Below are 23,037 nucleotides of genomic sequence, written 5' to 3' on the forward strand. Positions count from 1 at the left end.
ACATGTGTTCCGATTAGTTATGCTACTACGACGACTACTACTACAACTGACCCTTTTTGTCTTGTGCCCCTCTTTGGGGTCATCAGCCGATTCCCACTAATTGTTGGTGCGACCATGGTAATTTTATTGCTGGCCAGATAATATGGTTGATTCTGTTGGAGCTATGTGGTTGGTTGGTTTTTGTTTTTGACCCCGTGTGTATGCTCTATGCTGCTGTCCAGTGATGTTGATAAGTAGCAAAACATGAGGTCATTTGTAATTATAGCAAAGTTGCAAGTTAATTGCAATTGTGTGCAAATGACGGTCGTAAGATTAATTAAATTCATCCATGTATCAAACACAAATGCACACATAGAAACACACACACAGCATACACAAAGCTCCCTTCACCATTGCAGGCTGGCAGGCAGACATACATTAACACACACATTTTCCTCTCATATGACACAGAATTTTGGTCATCCAAGCGTTGTTAGATAAACAAAATGAATGCATGTTTCTCAATAAATTGGTGGTAGTGGTGGTGGTTGTTGCTGATGACCAAAACGATTCCAATGCAACATCCTTTATGGGCAACAAACCAGTAGACACACAGTCGAACAAACAAACTCCCATAAAATGCGAATAGAGTTCACAAAATTGAGTACACCAAGAAGGATGAAATTCAAAAATTTCTACAAATCATGATGTTGCCATATTTATGCGTTAATGTTTCTTATTAATGTGAATTAAAAGATAAACAAAGAAGCATAAAGGCACAGCTACCATTTTCTGGTACTGAAAGATGATTATTTAAGGGGGAAATCTTTTTTTAGGCCTTTACGAGTATAATGGATAATGAATGCACCAAATTAGGCCTACAGACAGTCATCTTAGTTCTAAGCTTCCATATTACATTCGCAAATAAATATCACCACGTATTCAATGGAAAATTAATTGAAAAAAAAAAAAAAATAATAATAAAATTGGGCGATACATATATATGGGAACTATATCTTAATTTGATCCGATTTCTTCCAAATTCAATAGCGTTTGTCCCTGTGCCCAAAAAACACTCTGTACCAAATTTCATCAAAATCGGTTTATAACTGCGACCGGAATCCAGCGAACAAAAAATACATGGACAGACGGACGGATGGACGGACACCAAGGGCTAGATCGACTCAGGCGGTGATTCTGAGTCGATCGGTATATATAAAAATCAATATTTATGGAAGGCACATTTGTTTACAGATCAAAATTATTATACCCTGACCACCATGTGGTATAGGGTACAAAAAATGGACTTAAATCGTAAACACTTTCGTGCTATTATTTTTACCACTTTCGATGTAGAGTAATTCAACAACAATGCATCAATGAATTAGATACATTTTGGCGATGAAGTTCCAGAAATTAAATCTGGGGATTGGTTTATATGGGATATATATCGAAACAGGGACCAATATAATGCAAATTGATGACTTGTTCATTTCCAATTTAAAACATATCGGATGAAAATTTCCGTTTCCGGACCCAAAAGAAAACAAATCGGGATATAGGACTCCCTACATACAATCATATATTGATATAAACAACATTTGGCACAAATCCTTATGGTCCTAAGATATTTTTAGATTTCCTGTTTCAGGTCGGTTGATATATGGATTATACCCGTCTTGATTTTTGAATCGGACCTGCTTGTAGATGAAAAACGAGTCTGTACAAAATTTCAATATGATAGTTTCTTTATTGAAGGCTGTTAAGATTTTGTTAAAATTTCATTTCTATAGAAAATTGTACCTCCTAATTTGAGAGTCAATCAACAAGAGTTTGTGATCAAATTATCGAAGATCGTTTTCCGATTATACACGTAAATATTAAAGATCTTTTGTAAAAAAAAAAAAACTTAAATCATAAAAGTGTTTTTATTATGTTATTTTTATACAAAACTGAGTTCATTATGCTTTTTTTGATGCAATGCATAGTTATGTAAGTTAATTTTCTGTTCTTTATATGAAATTAATACTTTTATTTTTAAGCAAAAAATTAGTTTGTTTTAATATTTTTGCATTAGAGATTTTTTGACGATTTTTAAAATAGAAGTGACGATTATGACGATTTTTTCGGAAAAGGAGACGAATTTTCTTGAAATTTTATTGGCAGCCTTGCCTATAACTCGCTCTTTTATATTTTTAGTGGGAAATTTATTTTATTTTTGTTTCAAATACGTTGAAAACAGATTAAGAATTAATAAAATGATTCAAATTATTTAAATTTTGCCGGAAAACGGCTAAATCCTTTCTAGAAAAATTGCGAATTTTTGAAAATATTTGATGAAAACAATCCAGACAAGCGTTATAATGCATTAAAAAGTCATAAAAAATTATAAAAATTATTTATTTGTCAAAATATCACAAAAATTCTTCATTCGCATCCAAAACACTGAATTCGCCTCTCACCTTAAGAAGTGATGCAAATTCATTGCAGCGGCTGTTGAAATGGTGGACACCCGTCCTATGACAAGCTCATGTAAAATTCATCGTCAATTTGGCATCACTTCGGATCGAAAAAGAACATTTTCACTACTTTTTTGGTGACGCTTTTTTGCTGGGATATTAAAACATACCCCATAGTATAGACACGAAATTTTCTTTATAGATTGGGAAATGGTCTAAAAGTTCAACGATTTGTCTTCAACGTCCATTTTGACATTCTCAAATATCCTTACAAGCTTGGAGAATGAGTGGCACAAAAAAAATTATGACTTCCTTTAGTCAAGATGGAATAGAGCATCACTGCATATCAAACAAAAATATGTTAAGATTTTCCAGACCTTCGGTGCGTATTGATAATTAAATTTTTTCACCATCTGCAAAATTTATACGCATCAGGGTCCTATTAAATACCCAGCAAAAAATATTTCAGCAGTTAAATTAAGTTGCGCCTACAATAAAGTAGGCAGTGCCTCCACACTGCATGTATCGGGGGCAATAACGTAAACGAGTAATGAAACAAGTTTATGATCATTCGTTTACGTTATTGCAACCAATTCATGCAGTATAGATTCGCGAAATGTAGTGCTGTTTTCTTTCATACCAATAACAATATTGCTCAGAAGAGCAATTATATCAGCGCTATGTTGAACCTGCTATAAATCGGGACATCGCCCACAAAAATCAGCGCTTATTCGGTCGTTTTGTAAGCAGTTGTTACTGCCTCTCTCCCTTAGAATCATGCTGAAATAGTGCTAATTGTATTGGGTTGTTTTAGAGAAGATATGAATTACGAATGACACACATGTTGAGGTTTTAAAAAACCCAGTACGACATTTTTGAAGTTTTGGTCATCTGTATCATTTTGGATCACCCAGATAAATTGGCAGTCAGAATCATGCTCGAGAAGGTAATTGATGGTGAATGACCGACAAGTGAAATGCAATCCTTTCGGGGACACGAAATCAATGTAACTCCATCTAAACTTCAATGACCTGAAATGTCTACACAGAAAAAATTAAAATACATTATGGGAAAAATTAACTATCTCGTACGAAAATTGAACTAAGTTGTATTCCAAATTTTGATATTCTTTAAATAGACGAACATTTTCAGACATTTTTGGATATTTAATTACCGAAATACAGTAAAACTTCTTAAACTTTGACACTCTGAAAACCGGACACCTCTCAAACGTGGACAGTTGTTGGACGTTTGCTATATTAACACATTAAAATTAACCTCTCATAATTGAACACTTCCCAAATGTGGACAAAACTTAGGCGACCGTGAGGGTCCACTTTCAGAGGTTTCACTGTACATCTGTTGCTCACTCTTACTATTTTTAAGAAGTGTACGAAAAACTTCTTCTGTTTTAGTAAGAATTGAACTAATTTGTATGTTATTGAAATTTTACTACCATTTAGTTCAGACATACTTAGACTAAATGAAAAATCGTTGGGTTGGGAAAAATTTCTTACAACATTTTAAAAACAAGTATATACGGCCGTACGTTCGGCCAGGCCGAATCTTATGTACCCTCCACCATGGATTGCGTGGAAACTTCTACGAAAGACTGTCATCCACAATCGAATTACTTGGGTTGTGGTAATACTTTCCGATGGCAAGGTACGAGTATCATACAACTTCTTAACATCGTCTTCGGTTTATCTGAGGGCTATATATAAATATAGACTGATATGGACTAAATTAGGCATGTTTGTTAACGTCCATATAATAGCACAATGATGAAGTTTACTCCTCAAGAAGTTCCCAAACCAAATCTGGGGATCGGTTTATATGTAGAGGTGTGCATGTGAGTAATATTTTACTCACGCTCACGCACACTCACGACGGAAAAATCTTACTCACGCACACTCACGCACGATATTGTTTGGTAGGACTCACGCTCACGCACACTCACGAAAAGAAAATTTGTACTCACGCATACTCACGCACGAAAATGTCGTGACTCACGAAAAATACCGTGACTCACGAAAAATATCGTGACTCATGAGCAATTTTTTTAGCAATTTACCTTAGTGACGTGTCTGAAAACATGAGCATTATTAAAATCGAGAGCATTATTACACTCTTAACATCCCAGGTGTTAAGACTCACGCGTGAGTCACGAATATTTTCGTGAGTCACGACAATTTCGTGTCACGTGCACACCTCTATTTATATGGGGGTTATATATGATTATGGACCGATATGGACCAATTTTAGCATGTTTGCTAAAGACCATATACTAACACCACGTACCAAATTTCAACCGGTTCGGATGAATTTTGCTCCTCCAAGAGCTCCGGAGGTCAAATCTGGGGATGGGTTTATATGGGGGCTATATATAATTATGAACCGATATGAACCAATTTTTACATGGTTCTTGGAGACCATATACCAACACCACGTATCATATTTCAACCGGATTAGATGAAATTCTCTTCTCTAAGAGGCTCCGCAAGTCACATCTGGGGGTCGGTTTATATTGCGGATTGTTAGAGACTATATACTAACACCATGCACAAAATTTCAGCCGGATCGGATGAAATTTGCTTCTCCTAGGGGCTCCCCAAGCCAAATCTGGGGATCGGTTTATATGGGGGCTATATATAATTATGGACCGATATGGACAAATTTTTGCATGGTTGTTAACGGCCATATACCAGCACAATGTACCAAATTTCAACTTAATCGGATGAAGTTTGCTCCTCAAGAGGTTCCCAAACCAAATCTGGAGATCGGTTTATATGGGGCTATATATAATTAAGAACCGATATGAACCAATTTGTGCATGGTTGTTGGAAACCATATATCAACACCACGTACCATATTTCAGCCGGATCGGATGAAATTTTCTTCTCTAAGAGGTTTCGCAAGCCAAATCTGGAGTCGGTTTATATGGGGGCTATATATAAATAGGACCGATGTGGAGCAATTTTTGCATTGTTGTTAGCGACCATTTACTAACACCGTGTACCAAATTTCAGCCGGAGCGGGTGAAATTTGCATCTCTTAGAGGCTCCGCAAGCCAATTCTGGGGATCGGTTTATATTTGGGCTATATATAATTATAGACCGATATGGACCAATTTTTGCATGATTGTTAACGGCCATATACTAGCATAGTGCACCAAATCTCAACTTAATCGGATGAAGTTTGCTTCTCTTAGAGCCTCTGCTAACCAACTCTGGAGATCGGTTTATATGGGGCCTATATATGATTACGGACCGATGTGGACCAATTTTTGCATGATTATTAGAGACCATATACTAACACCACGTACCAAATTTCAGCTGGAGCGGATGAAATTTGCTTTTCTTAGAGGCTCCGCAAGCCAATTCTGGGGATCGGTTTACATGGGGGCTATACGTAAAAGTGGACCGATATGGCCCATTTGCAATACCAAGATTCAAGTCGATAGCTTGTTTCATTTGGAAGTTAGCGTGATTTCAACAGACGGACGGATGAACGGACATGCTTAGATCGACTCAGAATTTCCCCACGACCTAGAATAATTCCAGCAAAAAGTACTTCAGCAGTTAAATTTAGTTGCGCTTTTTGGTATACAATAAAGTAGGCAGTGCATCCACACTGCATGAATCGGTGGCAATAACGTAAACGAGTAATGAAACTCGTTTATGATCATTCGTTTACGTTATTGTAACCAATTCATGCAGTATAGATACATGAAAGGTAGTGCTGTTTTCCTTCACGCCAACAATACTATACTCAAGATTATATATCACTTCTGAGTAACATTTCGATTAAAATGAGCAATTATATCAGCGCTATGTAGAAGCTGCTCCAAATCGGGACATCGCCCACAAAAATCAGCGCTGATTCGGTTGGTTTGTAAGAAGTTGGTACTGCCTCTCTCCCTTACAATCCTGCTGAAATAGTGCTCCATTTTTTACTGGAATACTTTATGGGGTCTTAGAGCAATATTTCGATGTGTTACAAACGGAATGACAAAGTTAAAATACCCCCCATCCTATGGCAGAGGGTATAATAAACTAAAACAAAATAAATTTTTTACAATAAATATTAGTTCATTTTAGCATCAGTCTTCAAAACGAATTTTTTCTGTGTATGTGAGTCTAAAACAACCGTTTTGCCAAAAAGCCTATAGATTATTTGCCTGGTATCCTTTCGCTAGTGGAGATATAAAAAGGCCTTGCAGAGCATTTGCTACCTTATTGTCATCCAGCTTAATTACAAGAACACATAGCTATGCATGATAATTAACTAACCACAAATACCCACAGAATACCAAAGAATACCTCGTTTCATGCTCTCTGAGCATGAATAAACTAAGGAATTTTTCAATTTCTCGCAAAATATGATTCTTTTGTGGAATTTCGGTTTCATCATCACCATCATCATTGTTATGATTATCACTGTTATGATTGTCATTTGCAGGGATATTGTGAAAATGTGGCATGTTATCATCATTAGGTTTGAGTTTGGTTGCAAACTCAGCAATCAACCGTGGATGCCCGATGCATTCTATGCGCGAGTGGGATACATGATACACAAGCTTTGGCATTTAGTTGAAGTGATTTATTGTTATAAAATTGCTATTATATTAGAAATTAATTATGTCATAATTAAGTGCTGAATTTCACACTATCTGTGGATAGCGTAACAGAGACATATTTTAATTGTTATACTCAATTAGTTGAGTAATTAATTAAGTCTGATGTTTGTATTTTTTTGTGTTTAGTTTTTAAATTGTTGTCAATTTTTAACGTTATGAGTTTTGAGAATCTGTCAATAACAATTATATTTTATTGCAATTCATGGAAAAAAGCTAGCGCTGTTTCAAATTTCTTACACTAAAGAGTTTGTTATTGATTCCGAGCCAAAGAAGTGGATAATCGTTTAGGGCTAGTGTTGCTATTTGCCAACTTACAGCTCGCAAAGTTTAAAATTTCTGTGATTATATCGATGTCTTCATTCCAAAGTACGCTAAGTCTAAACAGTCAAAATCCCATTATGTTAAGAAAGCGTGTCCTTGGCTCGTAATAAATAAAAAATCCTTGAATAAAGGTGCACTGAAAAAAAGCATGCGCGGTTCCAAAGATTTTGTCTTTACTTTAACAATTTTGGTATTGATTCCGAGCCAACGAAGCGTAGAATACAAGTAAGGATACTTTTAAGACATAATTCTCTTTTAAATTTAGGTTTTGTGTACTTGCTTCCAGAAAGCAAATTTTGATTTTTTGATTTTTCAGAATTTTTTTTCTTCATATGCTATCAAAGTCCTTTAAAAACGAGTTAACGACAACTTTATTTTCCAAATTCAGGATCGACTTCCAGTAGAAATTAAGCTATAATTCAAGTAAAAAACACCTTTAAAATAAAGTGTTGAAAAACATGTCCTATTTATACCCTGCTCCACACTGTGGAACTGGGTATTATAAGTTAGTACATATGTTTGCAACACCCAGAAGGAGACGAGATAGACACATGGTGTCTTTGGCAAAAATACTCAGGGTGGGCTCCTGAGTCGATATAGCCATGTCCGTCTGTCCGTGAACACATTTTTGTAATCAAAGTCTAGGTCGCAGTTTTAGTCCAATCGACTTCAAATTTGGCACAAGTATGTGTTTTGGCTCAGAATAGAACCCTATTGATTTTGGAAGAAATCGGTTCAGATTTGGATATAGCTCCCATTAGAGGTGTGCACGTGACACGAAATTGTCGTGACTCACGAAAATGTTCGTGATTCGTGCGTGAGTCACGCTCATGACAACAGCGTGAGTGTGTGTGATTAACAAACCAAAATGTCGTGCGTGAGCGTGAGTCACGAAAATAATATCTTCGTGAGCGTGCGTGAGTAACGAATTACACTCACGAAAATATTCCTGCTCACATACAAGTTAGTGCATATGTTTGCAACACCCAGAAGGAGACGAGATAGACACATGGTGTCTTTGGCAATAATGCTCAGGGTGGGTCCCTGAGTCCGTCCGTCCGTCTGTCTGTGAACACATTTTTGTGATCAAAGTCTAGGTCGCAATTTAAGTCCAATCGCCTTCAAATTTGGTACATGTTCCTAGTTTGGGTCAGAATAGAACCCTATTGATTTTGGAAGAAATCGGGTCAGATTTAGATATAGCTCCCATATATATATTTCGCGCGATATGGACTTATATGGCCCCAGAAGCCAGAGTTTTACCCCAATTTGCTTAACATTTTGCACAAGAAGTACAATTAGTACTATAATCAAGTGTGCCACATTTTATTGAAATCGGTTTAGATTAAGATATAGCTCTCATATATATAGTTCGCCCGATTTACACTCATATGACCACAGTGGCCATTATTTTACTCCGATTTAATTGAAATTTTGCACAGGGAGTAGAATTAGCATTGTAGCTATGCGTGCCAAATTTGGTTGAAATCGGTTCAGATTTAGATATAGCGTTGTCTTTGGCAATAATGCTCAGGGTGGGTCCCTGAGTCGATATAACCATGTCCGTCTGTCCGTCCGTCTGTCTGTGAACACATTTTTGTGATCAAAGTCTAGGTCGAAATTTAAGTCCAATCGCTTTCAAATTTGGCACATGTTCCTAATTTGGGTCAGAATGGAACCCTATTGATTTTGGAAGAAATCGGTTCAGATTTAGATATAGCTCCCATATATATCTTTCGCCCGATATGCATTAATATGGACCCAGCAGCCAGAGTTTTATCCCGATTAGCTTGAAATTTTACACAAGGAGTACAATTGGTAGTATAGTCATGTGTGCCAAATTTGATTGAAATCGGTTCAGATTTAGATATAGCTTCCATATATATTTTTCGCCCGATATGCACTAATATGGACCCAGCCGCCAGAGTTTTATCCCGATTAGCTTGAAATTTTGCACAAGGAGTACAATTAGTAATACAGTCATGTGTGCCAAATTTGATTGATTTCGGTTCAGATTTAGATATAGATCCCATATATATGTTTTTCTGATTTCGAAAAAAATGATCAAAATATCCACATTTTCCTTGTTAAATCGCCACTGCTTAGTCGAAAAGTTGTAAAAATGACTCTAATTTTCCTAAACTTCTAATACATATATATCGAGCGATAAATCATAAATAAACTTTTGCGAAGTTTCCTTAAAATTGCTTCAAATTTAAATGTTTCCCATATTTTTTTTTTACTAAAATTGTGTTCCACCCTAGTGCATTAACCAACTTAAATTTTGAGTCTATAGTTTTGTAAAAGTCTATCAAATTCTGTCCAGATCGAGTGATATTTAAATGTATGTATTTGGGACAAACCTTTCTATATAGCCTCCAACACATTTGACGGATGTGATATGGTATCGAAAATTTAGATCTACAAGGTGGTGCAGGGTATAATACAGTTGGCCTCGCCCGACTTTATACTTTCATTACTTGTTTTTTAGCGAGTTTTTGCTTTGTAGTCAAGTTGCAAAAGGGAGCCACCGTGGTGCAATGGTTAGCATGCCCGCCTTGCATACACAAGGTCGTGGGTTTGATTCCTGCTTCGACCGAACACCAAAAAGTTTTTCAGCGGTGGAATATCCCACCTTAGTAATCCTGGTGACATTTCTGAGGGTTTCAAAATGTTCATTTGTATTTTAAGGACATGAAATCTTTGGCCTCACGACAATATTTTTTTCTGTGTGGGATCCAACTTAACTTTTATATGAGTATGGGACAAATTTAAATGTAATATTTTTTATGAATGGAAATACACGCCCATAGAATTTTAGCATAAATGTCGTTAAGAAAAATGTACATTACCAATTTTTGCAATACAATACTCTATTCTTAATTATTTAAATTATTTATACTATTTTTTATATGTATACATTTAATGCTAATCATTCTTAAATTTAAATACTCTTGCTAATTTTTTTTTAATATTTTCTTACCAAATATAGACTCTTCTTAGACATTGTGGTTTTGTTTCTATACTTATACTTATATAAATTAATTGTATTATTTGTAGTGGAAGCTCCTGTTACACGCTGTTTATTATTATTCTTATTTTGCAAACTTATTTGAATCATCTTCTCCTTTGGTTTTTTTGGTTTGTATCCTTTGATTGCTGCTTTCCTGTGGGTTCGTATATGTAAAAAACACGCACACACACATCCGTTTTCTTTACAACTTTTAATGTTGTTTCCAACTTGTAGCTGTAAATAAAAAAGAAATAAGAATAAAATTATAAATAAAGATAAACGGTCGTAAGTTCGACCAGGCCGAATCTTATTTATCCTCCACCATGGATTGCGTAGAATCTTCTACTAAAGGCTGTAATCCACAATTAAATTACATGGGTTGTCGTAACACTTGCCGATGGCAAGGTACCTTTAGGTTTCTTGAAAATAAGTTAGTTCATATGGTTTATACGTTAGACAAAAACAAGTATATACGGACTTAAGTTCGGCCGTGTCGAATCTTAAATACCCCCCACCATGAATAAAGATTCCTTTAAAAACTATTCGTCGTGGCGGGTTACTTGATAATATACAGAATTTCAGCGGGGTTTGGTCAAAGATATTTTCCCAAGCAGATCAGTTGAACCAGTACACTTTCCGAACATAAATTTAATGTTTCTTCCTATGAAGACTAGATCAGATACTGGATTTATAAGAAACATTTTGAGTTTTAAAGGAATCATAAATATCTCAAAAAAAAACCAAGTATATACGGCCGTAAGTTCGGCCAGGCCGAAGCTTATGTACCCTCCACTATGGATTGTGTAGAAACTTCTACTGAAGACTGTCATCCACAATCGAATTACTTGGGTTGCGGTAACACTTGCCGATTGCAAGGTATCTTAAAACTTCCTAACACCGTAATATATACCTCATAGTCCATACGTGGTTTATAAAAAAGGCCGATTAAATACGTATATATTTAAGTTTAAAGTTTCTATAGAAATAAAATTTTGACAAAATAAAATTTTGACAACATTTTATATAGAAGTAAAATTTGGGAAAAATTGTCTATAGAAATAAAATTTGGAAAAAAAATACTGTAGAAAAAAATTGTGACAAAATTTTCTTTAGAAATAAAATTTTGACAAAATGTTCTATAGAAATAAAATGTTGACAAAATTTTCTATAGAAATAAAATTTTGACAAAATTTTTTATAGAAATAAAACATTGACAAAATTTTCTATAGAAATAAAATTTTGACTATGTTTTCTAGATTATTTCTGGCTCGAGTGGCAACCATAATTATGAACCCATATGGACCAATTTTTGTGTGATTGGGGATCGACTATATATAACTATGGACCGATATGGACCAATTTTGGCATGGTTATTAGCGGCCTTATACTAACACCACGTTGCAAACTTCAACCGGATCGGATGAATTTTGCTCCTCCAAGAGGCTCCGGAGATCAAATCTGGGAGCGGTTTATATGGGGGCTATATATAATTATGGACCGATATGGACCAATACTTGCGTGTTTGTCAGATACCCCAATCTAACACCATGTGCCAAATTTCAACCGGATCGGATGAATTTTGCTCCTCCAAGAGGCTCCGGACGACAAATCTGGGGATCGATTTATATGGGGGCTATATATAATTAAGGACCGATATGGACCAATTCTAACATGGTTGTTAGAGACAATATACTAACACCACGTACCAAATTTCAATCAGATCGGATGACTTTTGCTCCTCTCAGAGCCTCCGGAGGTCAATTCTGGGGATCGGTTTATATGGGGGCTATATATAATTATGGGCCGATGCAATTTTTGCATGGTCATTAGAGAACATATACCAACACCATGTAGCAAATTTCAGCCGGATCGGATGAAATTTGGTTCTTTTAGAGGCTCCGGAGCTCAAATCTGGGGATCGCTTTATATGGGGGCTATTTGTATTTATGGACCGATATGGACCAATTTTTGCATGGTTGTTAGAGACCATATACTAACACCATGTACCAAATTTCAGCCGGATTGGATGAAATTTGCTTCTCTTAGAGCAATCGCAAACCAAATTTGGGGGTCCGTTTATATGGGGGCTATACGTAAAAGTGGACCGATATGGCCCATTTGCAATATCATCTGACCTACATCAATAACAACTACTTGTGCCAAGTTTTAAGTCGATGTTTCATTCGGAAGTTAGCGTGATTTCAACAGACGGACGGACATGCTCAGATCGACTCAGAATTTCACCACGACCCAGAATATACTTTATGGGGTCTTAGAGCAATATTTCGATTTGTTATAAACGGAATGACAAAGTTAATATACCCCCATCCTATGGTGGATGGTATAAAAAAAACAATGATGAAATACCGCCTTGATTTGGATTCTAAAATCTGTAAATTTTTACCGCCATTCTTTTATATTTCAAATTCATTTCAAACTGAATACGAGAAGTAAAATCTGAAAATTTTACTTTCATTCTAAAGTTATTTTCCTGATCTGTGCACCTGCTATACCATCAAGAAGTGAGATCGGTTTATATGGAGGCCTTACCAAATGGATCGATAAAAAGTAAATTTGATACAGGTTTTTGTGGGTGTAAATACAAGTATATTAAATTTTAGGAAAATTTGATAAATACTACGGTGTCTAGAAACCTAAGGAGTAAACTCGGGAGAAGCCCAAGAAGTAACATCGGGAGATCGGTATATATGGCGCCTATACCAAAACATGGACCAATAATAACTCGTTTCGGCACACCTTTTTCTGGTCCTAAAACACCTCTATATTTTCAATTTCATACAAATTGGGTAAAAACTACTGTCCAAGACCTGAAATCGGGAGGTCGGTTTATATGGGGACTATATCAAACTTGGACCCAACGAATCTGTGCAAAATTTCATGACGACAGCGCTATTATTGAAGGCGGTAGCTTCATTACAACAGGCAGACAGACAGACGGACATGGTTATGTCGGCTTAGAATTTCTCCCTGATCAATAATATATATACTTTATATAGACGGAAATCGATATTTCAATGTGTTAAAAACTGAATGACGCAGATCAAATCTCACCAGCTGTGAATTTTTTTTAAATATTTTTCTAAAAAAAATTTTTATTATACTTTTTTCATTAAAAATCAACAAAAAATTTAAAATTCTCGCAATTTGCAAAACCTTCTCAAAAGAACTCCTTGGATGTTAAAAAAATCAACTGACACATTTTCAAATCCCCGGAAGTGAAATGTTTAATTTTATTTTCACTGTTTTTTTTTTTACTTTTTGGTGATTTTCTATTCCATTTTGCGACATTTAATTGTCCAAAATTTACATTTTTACTTTAAATGGGTAAAAAGCGCATTTTCTAAAATTGATCCAAAATAACTTCATCGGATGTGGAAACATTTATGGGGGATCCCGGGATGTTCGTAAAAAGAAATGTGTATGAAATGACTTTCATAGATTCATTGCTATGGGTATTTAAGATTCGACCCGGCTGAACTTAAGACTGTTTGCCCTTGCTTCTAAAATTAAATTCTAAGGTATTTGGTTCCCATTTAACATTCTTAAATTATTTTTTAATTTTACCTTTATAATAAACTTCTCTATACATGGTGGGACAGGCTGCTTTTCCATTGGCTTTGGTCGTTTTGAAATCTATATTCGTGCGTATAGGTCGGTGCAATAAAGGTTGAGGCGGTCTATAGTTATTGCCCAAAGGAGCCTTCGGGTGATCTGGACTGCCTTGCATAAGGCGTCGTAAAGCGTGTAACTGTAATGGAAAACAAATGTTTTTGTTATTAACAATAAGACATATACAAATTATTTATAGATAAAATAGATTTTTTTTAATCACTACTAAACGAGTCGAATAGCAAAGATAACAAAAGTAAAGACAGAAACACATTAAAAACGGATTATCTTTTTCCCAACGCACAATGAACCTCGCAACTTTCGCTTCATGAATAAAGAGAAGTTGATGTATATTTTACAACAATAACTTTGAAGTTTTTTTAAACCCTTCGCCATAAGACGCGGGGTACATTAACTTTGTCATTCCATTTGTAACACATCGACTTCATAAAGTATATAAAATAAGCTGTCGACTTGAATCTTGACACAAGCAGTTGTTATTGATGTAGGTCGAATGGTATTGCAAATGGGCCATATCGGACCCCTTTTACGTATAGCCCCCATGTAAACCGATCCTTAGATATGGCTTGCGAAGCCTCTTAGAGAAGCAAATTTCATCCGATCCGGTGAAATTTGGTACATGGTGTTGGTATATGGACTCTAACAACCAAGCAAAAATTGGTCCACATCGGTCCATAATTATATATAGCCCCCATATAAACCGATCCCCAGATTTGGCTTGCGGAGTTTCTTAGAGAAGCAAATTTCATCCGATCCGGCTGAAATTTAGTACATGGTGTTAGTATATGGTCTCTAACAACCATGCAAAAATTGGTCCACATCGGTCCATAATTATATATTGCCCCCATATAAACCGATCCCCCGATTTGGCTTGCGAGGCCTCTAAGAGAAGCAGATTTCATCCGATCCGGCTGAAATTTGGTACAGAGTGTTAGTATATGGTCTCTAACAACCATGCAAAAATTGGTCCACATCGGTCTATAATTATATATAGCCCCCATATAAACCGATCCCCAGATTTGATTTGCGGAGTTTCTTAGTGAAGCAAATTTCATCCGATCCGGCTGAAATTTAGTACATGGTGTTAGTATATGGTCTCTAACAACCATGCAAAAATTGGTCCACATCGGTCCATAATTATATATTGTCCCCATATAAACCGATCCCCCGATTTGGCTTGCGAGGCTTCTAAGAGAAGCAAATTTCATCCGATCCGGCTGAAATTTGGTACATGGTGGTGGTATATGGTCTCTAACAATCATGCAAAAATTGGTCCACATCGGTCCATAATTATATATAGCCCCCATATAAACCGATCCCCAGGATTTGGCTTACGGACCCTCAAAGGAAAGCAAATTTTATCCGATCGGCTGAAATTGGGTACATGGTGTTGGTATATGGTCTCTAATAACCATACAAAAATTGGTCCTCATCGGTCCATAATAATATAGCCCCCATATAAACCGATCTCCAGGATTTGGCTTGCGGAGCCCCAAAGGGAAGCACATTTTATCCGATCCGGCTGAAATTGGGTACATGGTGTTGGTATATTGTCCATATCGGTCTATGGTTATATGTAGCCGATCCCCAATCACACAAAAATTGGTTCCTATCGGTTCATAAAAATTTTATTTCTATAGAAAAATTTGTCAAAATTTTATTTCTATGGAAAATTTTGTAAAAATTTTATTTCTATAGAAAATTTTGGTAAAATGTTATTTCTATAGGAAATTTTTTAATATTTCATTTCTATAGAAAATTTGTCAAAACTTTATATCTATAGAAAATTTTGTCAAAATTTTATTTCTATAGAAAATGTGTCAAAATTTAATTTCTAGAAAATTTTGTCAAACTGAATTATATACGTATTTAATCGGTCTTTTTTAATTTAATATATACCACTATGGACTTACTTACAATTAAGAAGACGATGTTAAGATGTTTTAAGATACCTTGCCAAGCTTTACCGCAACCCAAGTAATTCGGTTGTTGACGGCAGTGTTTAGAAGAAGTTTCTACGCAATCCATGGTGGAGGGTACATAAGCTTCGGCCTTGCCGAATTTACGGTCGTATATACTTTTTTTGTCTAATATCTACCACTTATGGACTATTTTACAATTTAGAAGCCGTTTGCTCGTTCGCGTTCGTGTTGGTCTCACGTTAATATTTTTTCAGTGTATTAATAGACAATTTTGTAATTCAATGTCTTCTAGGTTTCTTAATTTAATTTATATCATTACCTTAGGCAATAACGCCTCTACAGACATTAATAGTAAAGATAATGTAAAGGTTAGGGCTCAATCAAAATATTTAATACCTCCAAATTTAACCATTATGTAAATAAAAACGTTAATTACTGTGGCATATGAGTAGTTAAACCTTAATTCCAACATAGTTGCATTCCACAAAGGTAATATACAAATTTTCCTAGGTGTGTTGCGTATCCTGGATACCGCTAGCAAACACTTCATTGCACTTGGAATTCGCCAAACTGTGCATTTGCCAAAATACCAACGTTAACATCAACAAGCCACAAAAACCATCATCAAATTCCCCGTAAAGTTTACTAAGCTCACTTAATGAGTTCAATGATATCTCACTGCCACTGTCATCATCATTTCATGCTAAGAGAATGCCACAAGACGACCTCCACGGAAAATAAAATGCATATCTACTGCTGCACTTGAGCAGACTCGTCGTCAGGCCCAAGAGTTTTTAATTTCAGATCCTTGGTTTCACAAGTGTCTAGTACTTGTAACTCTTTTTCACTCACTCTCATTCTCACTTCCTCAAACACACAGATACAACTCAGTTTTCTATAGCAACACTTTTCAAAACAAAATAAAAGGTGATGAAATGAATATCTATATGAAGCATAAGTGTATAGGTAAGGTTGTTTATATATTTTGGTATGTACTAAGGACCAAAACATTGACTTATTAGATGTTCTACTCAATATATCGGAAAGTTAACTTTAATATTTACAGTCATAGAAAAGCTTGCCTACGAAAGTGCACTTTCTTGAAAGATGTACATATGCCTCTTATACCCACCTACAAAGAATGGTAATGTTTCTTTTTGAAATAAATCGAAATTTCGATTTCCGACTATAGAAAGTACATAGGGGAATTTTTAAGACGATGTAACAATGTCCATCTGCCTGCCTGTTGTAAGCACGCTACAGCCTTCAATAATGCCGCTATCGTACAAAAATTTGGTACACATTGGTTGTTTGTTCGAGAATGGGTGATATCGGTCCAGGTTTTGATATATGTTAGCCGCCGATTTGGCATCTTGGGCTTCTACATGCAGAGAAAACAACTAAAAATGTGTAACGAAAATGTTGTTCTTTTGTTACAGTTTTTTGAATATCTTCGAAAATTTCAAACTTTTATCAAAAACAAAAAAACAAGTATATACAGCACTAAGTTCGGCCGGGCCGAATCTTAAATACCCACCACTATGAACCAAATATTAGGGTTTCCTTTGAAATTTCAGGAGGGCTTGAGGACACTTCCCGAAGATAAATTTAAAGATTTCACCTATGAGGACTATATCAAATTCTGGATTTATAAGAACCATTTTTGTTTGAGTTTTAGAGGAGTCATTAACATCTCTTGTAAGTGTGCAAGAAAATTATAAAATAACGCCTTGATTTGAAATCTTAAATCTGTAGAAGTAAAATCAGGAAATTTTACATTGAGTTTCAAGCAATTTTCATAATCAATGCGCCTTCTACACCCTCAAGAAGTGAAGTCGTTATATATGGAGGCATTACCAAATGGACCGATAAAAACTTAATCCGATACACGTTTTTGTAAACCTACACACAAAGAAAATTTCATTAAAATTGGGCCAACGATTTTTTTTCATTGATATAACGAAAAATTTTCATTAATAGAATGAAATAAATCGTTAATAGTACGAAACGTTACGTTAATTAACGGAAAATTCGTTATAATAACGAAAAATTTCATTGTATTAACGAACTTGTTTCATTGGCTCACTTTTAATGAAATATTTCGTTAATATAACGAAACTTTTTCTATCAATGTAAAATACCAGAATATTTACAATTTCAGGCAAATCAGATAAAAAACTACGGTTTCTAGAAACCCAAGGAGTTAAATCGGGAGATCGTCCTTATGGGGACTATACTAAAATATGGAACGATATTCACCGTTTTCGGCACACCTCTTTATGACCCGAAAATACCCTTAGATTTCCAATTTCAGGCAAATAGGATAAAAACTTCGGATTCTAGAAGCCCAAGAAGTAAAATCGGGAAATCGGTCTATAAGGGTGCTATACCAAAATATGGACTGATACTCACCATTTTCGGCACACCTCTTTATGGTCCTAAAATACCTCTAGATATCCAATTTCAGACAAATTGGATAAAAACTAAGGTTTCTATAAGCCAAAGACCCCATATCGGGAGGTCGTTTTGGGGACCATACCAAAACATAGACCGATACTCACAATTTTTGGCACACGTATTTGTGGTCCTACAATACCTCTAGATTTCCAATTTCAGGTAAATTGAGTAAAAACTGCGGTTTCTATAAGCCCAAGAAGTAAAATCGGGAGATCGGTCTATGTGAGGGCTATACCAAAACATGGACCGATACTCACAATTTTTAACACACGTATTTTTGGTCCTACAATACCTCTAGATTTTCAATTTCAGGTAAATTGAATAAAAACTGCGGTTTCTATAAGCCCAAGAAGTAAAATCGGGAGATCGGTCTATATGGGTGCTATACCAAAACATGGACCGATACTCACCATTTTCGGCACACCCCTTTATGGTCATAAAATACCTCTAGATTTCAAATTTCAGGCAATTTGGATAAAAACTTCGATTTCTATAAGCCCAAGACCCCAAATCTGGAGGTCTGTTTCTATGGGGACTATATCAAAATCTGGACCGATATAGCCCATCTTCGAACTTGACCTGCCTGCAGACAAAAGACGAGTTTGTGCAAAATTTCAGTACGATTTCTTCATTATTGAAGACTGTAGCGTGATTACAACAGACAGACAGACAGACGGACAGACGGACATCGTTATATCGTCTTAGAATTTCTCCCTGATCAAGAATATATATACTTTATATAGTCGGAAATCGATATTTCGATGTGTTACAAACGGAATGACAAACTTATTATACCCCCGTCACCATTCTATGGTGGTGGGTATAAAAATATTTTGGTTACAAAATTTTTATTTCTACAATAAAAGAAATATTTTTTGTTCCAAAAGCAAAGACCATTTCCCTTGTATCAGCACAGTTATTTTCTGACTTCTAATCTTTAATAAGACACATTTTGAAGCTTTATAGTAAAATTTTAATATAATAGTATGTAATGGCGAACATCTTTTCGAGATCTTGCCAACATTTTTGGAATATATGTAAAATTATATTATTTCCATTTTCACAAGTTGTATATTTAAGAAAGTTGCCATATAAGGGATTGTTTCTGTTACATGAAGTTTCTTTACATCGGCTCGTGGGCGCGAAGCGATTAGTCAAAAAATTAAAAAAAATGGGTTAGTTTTTACATAATGGAAAAGAATCAACGTTTACCACAGAAAAAAATATACACTTTTCTTCCAAACACACTTCCTTTCAGCGAGAAGCAAATGAGAAACGATATTTGTTTGTCTAAAATTTCGTTTGGAAGGAAAGAATTATTTTTTGCGTATACACAACGCAATTTGCCAGAAATTGGAAATCGAAAGGTAACAGGTTGGCTGATAAGTCCCCGGTCTGACACATAGATGGCGTCGCTAGTATTAAATGCATATTATTTTTATATAGTACCAACCTTCAAATGATTCGTGTCAAAATTTGACGTCTGTAAGTCAATTAATTTGTGAGATAGAGCGTCTTTTGTGAAGCCCCAGGGAAATCAACAATAATTGATTGGTATGCAAAATTCAAGCGTGGTGAAATGAGCACGGAGGACGGTGAACGCAGTGGACGCCCGAAAGAGGTGGTTACCGACGAAAACATCAAAAAATCCACAAAATGATTTTGAATGACCGTAAAATGAAGTTGATCGAGATAGCAGAGGCCCTAGAGATATCAAAGGAACGTGTTGGTCATATCATTCATCAATATTTGGATATGCGGAAGCTCTATGCAAAATGGGTGCTGCGCGAGCTCACATTTGACCAACGTGTTGATGATTCTGAGCGGTGTTTGCAGCTGTTAACTCGTAATACACACGAGTCGATATGTCCGTCGATATGTGAAAATGGATGAAACATGGCTCCATCACAACACTCCTGAGTCCAATCGACAGTCGGCTGAGTGGACAGCGACCGGTGAACCGTCTCCGAAGCGTGGAAAGACTCAAAAGTCCGCTGGCAAAGTAATGGCCTCTGTTTTTTGGGATGTGCATTGAATAATTTTTATCGATTATCTTGAGAAGGGAAAAACCGTCAACAGTGACTATTATATGGCGTTATTGGAGTGTGTGAAGGTCGAAATCGCGGCAAACCCCATATGAAGAAGAAAAATGTGTTGTTCCACCAAGACAACGCACCGTGCCACAAGTCATTGAGAACTATGGCAAAAATTCATGAATTGGGCTTCGAATTGCTCCCCCACCCACCGTATTCTCCAGATCTGGCCCCCAGCGACTTTTTCTTGATCTCAGCCCTCAAAATGATGCTCGCAGGGGAAAAAATTTGGCTGCAATGAAGAGGTGATCGCCGAAACTGAGGCCTATTTTGAGGCAAAACCGAAGGAGTACTACAAAAATGGTATCAAAAAATTGGAAGGTCGTTATAATCGTTGTATCGCTCTTGAAGGGAACTATGTTGAATAATAACAAGTATGTACGGCCGTAAGTTCGGCCAGGCCGAAGCTTATGTACCCTCCACCATGGATTGCGTAGGAACTTCTTCTAAACACTGCCATCAACAATCAAATAAAATTTTAACAAAATTTTCTATAGAAATAATTTGTTGACTAAATTTTCTATGGAAATAAAATTTTGACAAGATTTTCTATAGAAATAATATTTTAACAAAAATTTTCTATAAAAATAAAATTTTGACAACATTTTCTATAGAAGTAAAATTTGGAGAAAAAAAATCTATAGAAATAAAATTTGGAAAAAATTTTCTATAGAAATAAAATTTGGAAAAAATTTTCTATAGAAATAAAATTTGGAAAAAATTTCCTATAGAAATAAAATTTTGACTAAATTTTCTATAGAAATAAAATTCTGACAAGATTTTCTATAGAAATAAAATTTTAACAAAAATTTTCTATAGAAATAAAATTTTAACAAACTTTTCTATAGAAATAAAAGTTTGATGGATTATTTTGGGCTCGAGTGGCAACCATGATTATGAACCGATATCATATGCTGACACCACGTACCAAATTTCAACCGGATCGGACGAAATTTGCTTCTCTTAGAGGCTCCGCAAGCCAAATCTGGGGATCGATTTATATGGGGGCTATATATAATTATGGACCAATATGGACCAATTCCTGCATGGTTGTTGGATACCATATGCTAACACCACGTACCAAATTTCAAACGGATCGGATGAATTTTGGTCCTCTAAGAGGCTCCGGAGGTCAAATCTGGGGATCGGCTTATATGGGGGCTATATATAATTATATATCGATATGGACCAATTTTGGCAATGTTGTTAGAGACAATATACTAACACCGCGTACCAAATTTCAATCGGATCGGATGACTTTTGCTCCTCTAAGAGGCTCCGGAGGTCAAATCTGGGGATCGGTTTATATGGGGGCTATATATAATTATGGGCCGATGTGGACCAATTTTTGCATGGTCATTAGAGAACATATACCAACACCATGTACCAAATTTCAGCGGGATCGGATGAAATTTGCTTCTCTTAAAAGCTCCGCAAGCCAAATCGGGGGATCGGTTTATATGGAGGCTATATATAATTATGGACCGATATGGACCAATTTTTGCATGGTTGTTAGAGACCATATACTTACACCATGTGCCAAATTTCACTCGGATCGGATGAAATTTGCTTCTCTTAGAGCAATCGCAAGCCAAATTTGGGGGTCCGTTTATATGGGGGCTATACGTAAAAGTGGACCGATATGGCCCATTTGCAATACCATCCGACCTACATCAATAACAACTACTTGTGCCAAGTTTCAAGTCGATAGCTTGTTTCGTTCGGAAGTTAGCGTGATTTCAACAGACGGACGGACGGACGGACGGACAGACATGCTCAGATCGACTCAGAATTTCACCACGACCCAGAATATATATACTTTATGTGGTCTTAGAGCAATATTTCGATGTGTTACAAACGGAATGACAAAGTTAATATACCCCCATCCTATGGTGGAGGGTATAAAAACGAATTTTGACAAAAAAATGTGTTTTTCTTTGTTAGACCGGGGACTTATCAGCCAACCTGTTATGCATCGGTCCGTGTTTTGGTGTAGCCTCCATATACACCAAACTTTCGATTCGACACACCACAATTATTATCCTGTTTGCTTATAATGCAAATCTGGAAGTATTTTAGGTTCGTACATATTTTTGCCGAATATGGTGTGTATATAACTGTTTTGGGATATATTCCGTTTTGATTCTTCCGCATCTAGACCAGTGGCAGCCCGATGTATCAGGCTCACTTAGACTCTTCAGCCCATTGTGATACCACAGTGGTGAACTTCTCTCTTATCACTGAGTGCGGCCCGATTCTATGTTAAACTCAATGACAAGAGACCTCCTTTTTATAGCCGAGTCCAAACGGCGTTCCACATTGCAGTGAAACAATTTAGAGAAGCTTTGAAACACTCAGAAATGCATTAATGAGGTGGGATAATTGACCGTTGAAAAATTTGTATTGTTTGGTCGAAACTGGGTTCGAAGCCACGACCTTGTGTATGCAAGGCGGGCATGCTAACCATTGCACCACGGTGGCTCCCTGTTACCGCAGTTTGTAG

General features: G+C 36.0%; 1 protein-coding gene across 1 annotated transcript in view; it reads right to left on the reverse strand.

Annotated features, from left to right (window-relative positions):
* Nucleotides 1-500: 500 nt before the first annotated feature.
* Nucleotides 501-23,037, reverse strand: part of CARPB (Carbonic anhydrase-related protein B) — an 82,750-nt gene continuing 60,213 nt past the window's right edge. Inside the window, exons 4-6 of the mRNA XM_075301869.1 lie at nucleotides 13,997-14,180; nucleotides 6,761-6,986; nucleotides 501-564 (exon numbers count right to left, since the gene is read on the reverse strand). Of these exons, the coding sequence (XP_075157984.1) occupies nucleotides 501-564; nucleotides 6,761-6,986; nucleotides 13,997-14,180 (474 nt within the window). The remainder of the gene's footprint in view (nucleotides 565-6,760; nucleotides 6,987-13,996; nucleotides 14,181-23,037) is intronic.

Source organism: Haematobia irritans, chromosome 3 (assembly GCF_050003625.1).
Source record: "Haematobia irritans isolate KBUSLIRL chromosome 3, ASM5000362v1, whole genome shotgun sequence".
NCBI classification, from domain to species: domain Eukaryota; kingdom Metazoa; phylum Arthropoda; class Insecta; order Diptera; family Muscidae; genus Haematobia; species Haematobia irritans.